Here is a 7,885-nt window from a genome sequence, read left to right on the forward strand (position 1 = left end):
AAGATCACTCAAATTAAAGAAATTAATCTTCTAATGGAAATGCAAATGATTTTAGCTTTAACTCCATAGCTCTGAAGTTGGGAGTCTACTCACTTAGAGGTACGATGGCCTTGATCCATTTACCCTTGGCGTGTTTACCAGTTGTCCCAAACCTAATGGAAGACAATTCCAACTGGAATGCCCATTGGTTCTTTTCTGATAATGAAACAAGTGATTTTAACTCTCACACAGAAGAATAAATGCCTGAGAATAACAAAGGAAATATAAACATGTAGACTGAGGAGGAAATCAGGTGTGCCATACTACACTCAAAGCCTCTGTAATCAAATCAATATTTTATTCATAACAAAGGAAAAAATTCGAAGACCAAAACAGAATTGAAAATCCTGACATAGATCTTTGGGAATATGAACATTTCTTACATGATGAATGTTGTGTTTCAGTTCAGTGGGAAATGGGCATATTTAATAAATGGCTCTGGCACAAGGACTCTCTTTTTTTTTGAGAGAGAGATTTTAATTTATTTGAGAGAGAGAGACAGCGATAAGGAGAGATAAATAGCGAGAGAGCACAAGTGAAGGGAGAGAAAGGGAGAAGCAGACTCCCTGCTGAGCAGGGGCTCAATCCCAGGACCCCGGCATCGTGACCTGAGCTGAAGGCAGCCGCTTAACCCTCTGAGCCCCCCAGGCACCCCCACAAGGACTATCTTAAGTATACACTCAAAATAAGTCTCTGTGGTGCCTTGAGACACTTTTCTGAATCTCCCAGCAAAAGAAATGCTCCAGCTTTCTTAGGAGTCCATTGAGTCTGGGGAAGATGGGCGTCATGGCCTCCACACTGGGAGACTGTAGTCCATGGGCCTCTGATTGTAGAGAATCTCCAACCAGAGGACAAGTGTCCAGACAGACCTGAGGCCGTGTCCTCTGCTTTCTGATTGTCCTCCAGCACTGTCTCCTCCACCTCCAGTTCCCACCTCTCCCAGAAGAAGGTAGCTGGAGGCCCTCGGTCACACAGCTCCAAGAAAGGAAAAGAGGAGCATACTGGGAGGCATTTTGCCCCGGTCTGCTCCTATTCTGTTTCCATCAGTTGGTCAGAATCCCCAGAAGCCCCTAGAACCTCAAAGAAGCTGAGGGGCCCCTGAGGCGCCTCCATGTCCTTATGCAGTCAGGTGGCCAGAGCCAGACCCCCATCCTGCCCTCTTCCCCAATCGCAGGTGGCTTCTGAGGGACCCTGTCTGTAGGAGCAGCCCTCCAAAAGGACACCCCCGTGTTGCAGAGGTTCCCCCCCCCGCCCCCCCAGCAGGCAGGCTACTCCCGGCCGCGTTTAAGTCATCCAACTGCTTCCTTTGCGGGCTCCCTGGAAGGGCTGATGAGGGCCCCGGGGTGCGAGCGGGGAACTGGGGAACGCACCCGCCTCTCGGCGCCCCGGACCCCCCCCCCCCAGGAGCCTGGGATGGCCAGTGAGCCCCGGGGATGGAGAGAGCAGGGGACGGGCTGGCAGCGGGCTCCAGGGGCCGCGGTCCAGCGGAAGCTCAGATGGGCGCGCTCTTCAGCAGATGTCTGTGCGCCTTCTCGAATTCCTTCTGGAACCGGCACAGTCCCTCCAGCAGGGGCTCCCGGAGGGGCGCCCCGTCGGAGCCCTGCCCGCGGCTGATCGGCGTCTCCCGCGCGGCCCGCAGCAGGCCGCGCTGCTGGGAGTCCCGGCAGGCCGGGTAGCTGTAGGGGCGGCCCTCGTTCTCCCACAGGACGCCGTCCACCATCTGCAGCAGCTCCCGCAGCTGCGCCTCCTGCCGGCCGCCGGCCGCCGCGTTGTCGAAGGCGCAGTGGCGCCGCGCGCACAGCGCGTCCAGCCGGGCCAGGTGCTGGTTGTCGGTGGCCCGCACGTACTCCTCCAGCGAGCCGCCCTCCAGGTCCTCCTTGCGCGTGAACACCAGCACCGTGTGCGCCAGGACGGCCACCCCGAAGGCCTCCTGCAGGCGCCGCACGGCCTGCCGGTCCTCGTCGGTGAAGCGGCCCAGCTGTGTCACCAGGAGCACGGCGTGCGGCCCGGGCGCCGAGAAGGCCACCGCCTCGCAGATGGCCCTTGCCGCCGCCTCCGGCCCGGCCCGCGGGGACAGGATGTCGGGGGTGTCGATCACCTCGAGCTCCCGCCCGGCCCAGGCGCGGCTGCCCCGCTGGAGGGTCAGGGTCACCGGTTGAGCGCTGAGTTTAGACTCGAACTCTCTCCGGCCCAGGATGCTGTTTCCGGTGGCGCTTTTCCCGCTGCCCGTTTTGCCCACCAGGAGCAGCCTCAGGGTCCGCGGACTCCGTGGGTCCTCCCCCAGGCCTAGAAGCACCGAGACAAAGCACAGGGAGCTGGGGTTAGAGCCGTGCCCGGTGCGGGTGGGAGCGCCGAAGACCCGGCTCTGCACCCGAGACCGGCGGGGGCTCACGGTCTGTCTTGCCTTTTTGGGGGTTGCTTTTTGAATTGTGGCAAAGGCACAATATACAAAATATCGACTATGACATAAAATTTATCACTGTACTCATTTTGAGGCGTGCAGCTCAGTGGCGCTCAGGACATTCACAGTGTTGTGCAATCATGTCCACTGCGCATCTCAAGAATGTTTTCGTCATCCCAAGTTGTAATTGTGTTTGCTTTTCTGTGTCTGGCTTATTTCGCTTAGCCTAGTGTTTCCCAGTTCATCCATGTTGTAGCACGGGTCAGAATTTCCTTCCTTTTGAAGGCTGAATAATACCCCCACTGTAGGGAGAGAGCACTTTCTGTTGATTCACAGCCATACACGAACATTTGGGTTGTTTCCGCCCTTTGCTGCTGTGAATGGTGCGGCCATGAACCTTAGAGTACAAATGTCTCTGAGTCCCTGCTCTCCACTGTGTTGGGTATCTACCCAGAAGGCAGATTGCCGGGTGGGGAGGTTTTCGAACCCCTTCTCAGGGCCGTCTCTTCTCACCCAGGTGGGAGTTAGCCCAGCATGAATATGGGACCCTGAGCTTTGCTGAATATCCCTGATTGCAGATCCTTCTCAGTAAGAGAAGGAAGAGAAAAAGTATGTGGCCTCTGTGTCTCTGTCTTCCCTCCGAGGCAACTGACCGCATCACCTTGAAAGTTTGGGCTGGACATTCTCACCCCACAGAATATCAGAACCATGAGCAGAGAGAAAAGACCGGGAGATGCCCACTTAATATGGAGAAGCCCAGTGTCAGGATTCCCAGACACACCTGGGGCCGAGGGACAGGAGGGAGGTTCCTTTCGGGCCTCTCAGATCCCAGACCCAGAGCACACAGAGCAATGCCAAGTCATAGCTGGTTTCCAGGTCTGTTCCCCACTGAAGTGACTGATGTGTCTCCGTGTCAGAGCCCTCGTCCTCCTGAAGGCAGGATGGGCCCCGTCTTCCTCGGACTCTCCTGAGCAACGGCATGCTTTTCTGCTGTTGCCCCGCTGCCTATCCGGACGGAGTGGCTTTGGCTCCCTCCGGCTGCCCCCAGCGGGCTTGAAGGCAACGTGGGTGAGTGGGTGGGAGCTTCCAGGGAGCACGGAGAGTGGAAGGTTCCTCCGTGCCCTCCTAGCCAATGCAAAGCCGGACAGCGACAGCAATCCTGTCCGGGCAAGCCTGGAGCCCAAGCACACCGCTGGCCTTGAAACCTATCACTTGAGCTCTGGGGAGGATTTTGCAAGTAACAGTTAACCTTGATTGCGGCATGAAAAGGTCAATCAGGTGTTAGCGCTTCTACTGGCAGAATTCTTTGTTTTTGTTTTTTTTTAAAGATTTTATTTATTTATTAGAGAGAGAGAATGAGAGAGAGAGCACATGAGAGGGGGGAGGGTCAGAGGGAGAAGCAGACTCCCCGCCGAGCAGGGCGCCCGAATCGGGACTCGATCCAAGGACTCCAGGATCATGACCTGAGCCGAAGGCAGTCGCTTAACCAACTGAGCCACCCAGGCGCCCCTACAGGCAGATTTCTTATGTGGTTTATTAAAAAGGCTCTCTCCCGGGGCCGCCGGCCATTGGGGTTTGTAATAAAAAAAAAAAAAAAAAAAAAAGCCGTTTGTGTTAAAATACACAATGAATCACAAATAATTTCTGCTGGCCAGGAAAATGGATGGATTTCCAGCATTCCCAGATTCCGTCTCCCCAGGTTAGATGGCAATGTTGAGCCCTCGGAAGTTGCGCGCCTGACCCTGATGCAATAGCTTTTGGGGGGACAGGACCCCGTGAGAAGGCCAAGCCCGGTTCTGAGGCAGCGGTCGGCCGAGGACACCTGCTTGTCCCCATGGTGCTCTGCAGCCCCTACGACCCCAAGAGCTCTCACGTGGGCTCCAGCCAAGCACCGGCACAGGGTCTGTTGGCTTCAGAGCCTCAGGCCCGGGTGAGCCGTTTGGTCACATTGAGCATCGGCACATCCCTCCTGGGGACGAAAGCCCAGAACGCACGGACCCTTTTCCTCGGGCCTGGCACAGAGAGTTAGTAAAGGGGGCAACGAGCACTGTGTCTCCCCTTCCTTGCGCCTGCTCCGCCTCTCAGGGACCTTTCCCTCTTACTTGGCTGCAGTAGAGAAGGGCCCCAACCCAGAGGCCCTCGGACGGCGGCCCAGGTGGGCACATCTCTGGCCGGGGTGAGCCCCGCTGCCTGTCCCAGCGCACCGCCCGCTCCCCGAACGTCCCCATCCACACCCCACTCACGTTCATTTCTGCTAGAAAGTAGTTTACCTCCTAAAACGTCTCGTCTAGGATCCTGACACAGCGCTCCTGCAGGATTGTCCTCGAGAATACGTTCGAGTTCCTCTTCCTCTGGCTAGAGAAGATCATAATATGTCTTAGTAGGCTTTCAACAGAGTTTTAAGAGGCACCTGACTTTTGCCTTTCTCTTGCCAGAAGCATTGCTTTGAGGGGGAGCAGCCTGAATGAAGAGAGGGGGAGGGGGTCTGGGGGGACCCCACTTCCTTTGCTCTCCTCTCTCCCCGCTCCCACCACTGTGGTCTCTACTGTCATTCTAAGAGACTTCATGGAGAAAGGTGAGTGGCCCTGCCGGCTCAGGAGTGGGTGGCATTTGGATAGACAGGGACCTGGAGCTGTTCTGTGAGGACGGAAAGGAGCAGAGAGCAGAGGCAGGTCTGATCCTGGGTCCTGAGAGCGGTGGAAAGATGTGGAGGGCACGGGCAGGCAGTTGTGGCGGGGAGCTGGCCTGGCGTGGCAGGGGGAGTCCCAGGAGTCTTGGGCCAAAAGAACAGTCCAGGCCTGACCTGTGCGGAAGGCTCGGCAGTGAGGATTGCGGAGGGCAAGAGGTGGGTGGCCGGGTTCTGCGGTGAGGACGACAGGGAAGGGGCCTTCGGGTGGGGGGCAGGGTCCCGCTGAGAGCCGGGGGACCTCAGTGCTCCTCTCCAACCGCCATCATTACGATGGCCACACTGCCTGGGGCCCTAGTGTTCCCGTAAGTGTGAGTGCGGGGCCTGAGCTAAACGTCCCTGAGATCTCCTCCCCTGTGAGATTCCAACACACTTTATGACATTTTCTAGAGCAACTCCTAGTCCTCTGTGCAAAGTAGGACCATGTCCCTCCAACCAGGAACGCAACACACACCCACACTCACAAACATACAAACCCACACTCACATATACACACAAATACAACACACACCCACACACTCACAAACCCAACACACACCCCACTAAAACACAACACACACCCACACTCACAAACATATACACACAAACACAATACGCACCCACACACTAACAAACATAACACACACCCACACTCACAAACACAACACACACCCACACACTCCCAAACACAACACACACCCACACACTCCCAAACACAACACACACCCACACACTTACAAACACAACACACGCCTACACACTCACAAACACAACACAATCCCACACCCACTAACATACACAGTCACAAACACAACACACATCCACACAGTCACAAACATACAAACAGACTCACAAACATACACTCAAAGCATTACCACACATGTACTCACAAATATATAAACACACACAAACACACACGCAGCACCCAGGCACACAGACACGCTCCCCTCACACTCGGACTTACCACTCTGTCAGCTGTTGGGCAAGAGGAATGGCGATGTTTTCTGTCTCCTGGGGCCATGTGCTCTTGTGAATTCTTTGTTTTTCCTTTTGGGGCCGACACATCGCAGGCTTCTGCGGACCATGAGTGGAGGAGGTAGAGGAAAGTGTCCACCGCGTAGGAACAGAGAAAGGACATGGCTTATATTTTTCAGCAAACTGGGATGAGAAAGCTCAGCTCCAGAACTGCCCTGAAAGAGCAGCTGTGGGCTGTGGGGGGAACAGGAAGTGAATGGGAACACGCAGGCCAGGCCCTCCTCAGTCAGAAGATGTGCCGTTTGCATTTTGTCTGCGGTTTTGGTAGTGTGAACGGGAAAAACAAGAACACCGGTGTTGTTATTATTTTGATCCTGTACGAGGACAACTAGATCTCAGAGGCTTAGGGAGAAGCAACAGATGCTCCAGGAAATTTGTGCCAGGGGAATGATTTTTCACGGATCTCCCTTTTGTGTGAGTTCCCGCTTCCTACAAATAACCCATGGCTTCACCATGGTGGCAGATGCCTGTGGTCTCTTCCTCCCTCCTTAATTGCAACTTCCTTTAAGTATTTTCTCTCAGGACAAGGGCTGGAACGGAAGCACCAGCCCTTCCCGGGGCCTGAGTCGCCCGTCCTCAGATGGGGGCTGCCCCACCAGCTCCCCTGGGCCTCCTGCCCCTGGCACTGGGGGCCTTGGGACTTGTCAGCAGCACAGCAGTTGAGCCAATCCCTTAGAATAAATCATGTAGCCAATTCTTTATAATAAATCTCTTTATGTACGTGTACACACACACACACAAACACACACACGTCTGACAATTCCAAAATCTGAGTCATATCTGAATCTGGTTTGCTCTGTGTCCAGACTGTACTTCTTGCTTCTTAGCACGCCGTGTGCTGACGTGCCAGGCTGGATGCGATCTATGGGATATTAGGAAGTGAGGTCACTAGGGCTATAGCACGAGGTTGTGTGTTCATCTGTCTAGGAGTCGGGCTGCGTTTATGTTTGCTGTAGCTGTAGGTGCAGAGTTTTCGGTTTCCTCCGGCACTCTAGTCTCATTTCACTGTTGTCTGTGGGTTTCCCTAAGAAGCCCTTCTTAAATAGAGTTTGTGCTGTGCCATTCTTTTGGCTTTAATTCACTGTTTTTACACCAAAGCCCTGTCGATGTGGTGGCAGGAATGGGTGGGGGGAGCATGATCTTGAAATTAAATCGCCCTCTCTTAGTGGGTCCGTGATGGGCTGTGATCATCACAATTTATTTACCTTTTCCTCCACTGTGCCTGCTTTGAGTGAATCAGGTGATCTGATCACTTTCCACCTTTTTCTCCCCATTTGATTCCAGCCTCTCTCTTCTTCCCTCTTCTCTGGCCTTGATGGACTTCCTTTACTTACTTGATGCTTCATCCCACCTTTTTTCTCTGGAGCTGCTGTGAAGAACTGGAACCAAAATGTTTCTCCGGGAAGGTGTTCTATTAATAAAAAGATTTTGAGAAGCATTTTGGAGGTTTAATGGAGATTTGGAGGTTTAATGTTCACTATTAACACTATTTTCAATGTTTAGAGGAAATATACACGAAGACCATAAAAGACAAATAAATTGCATGTATAAAAAACATAAGGTGGATATAAAATTATCATTATTTGTAAGTGTTATGATTTCATATCTGGAAAAATCAAGAGAATAAACCAAGGGGCATTTGGGTGGCTCAGTCAGTTGAGCATCCAACTCTTGATTTCGAGCCAAGTCATGATCTCAGGGTCCTAGGATCGAGGCTCACATCGGGATCCCTGCACATGCTGGAG

General features: G+C 53.8%; 1 protein-coding gene across 1 annotated transcript; it reads right to left on the reverse strand.

Annotated features, from left to right (window-relative positions):
* Window positions 1-1,429: 1,429 nt before the first annotated feature.
* Window positions 1,430-6,321, reverse strand: GIMAP6 (GTPase, IMAP family member 6). Its single transcript, XM_021692844.1, has 3 exons — window positions 6,070-6,321; window positions 4,711-4,795; window positions 1,430-2,325 (listed from the first exon to the last, which is right to left on the reverse strand). Exons 1-3 carry the CDS (start codon window positions 6,241-6,243, stop codon window positions 1,532-1,534), a joined length of 1,053 nt encoding a protein of 350 aa, XP_021548519.1. The 5' UTR covers window positions 6,244-6,321; the 3' UTR covers window positions 1,430-1,531.
* Window positions 6,322-7,885: the final 1,564 nt, after the last annotated feature.

This window comes from Neomonachus schauinslandi, chromosome 12 (assembly GCF_002201575.2).
Source record: "Neomonachus schauinslandi chromosome 12, ASM220157v2, whole genome shotgun sequence".
NCBI lineage: Eukaryota > Metazoa > Chordata > Mammalia > Carnivora > Phocidae > Neomonachus > Neomonachus schauinslandi.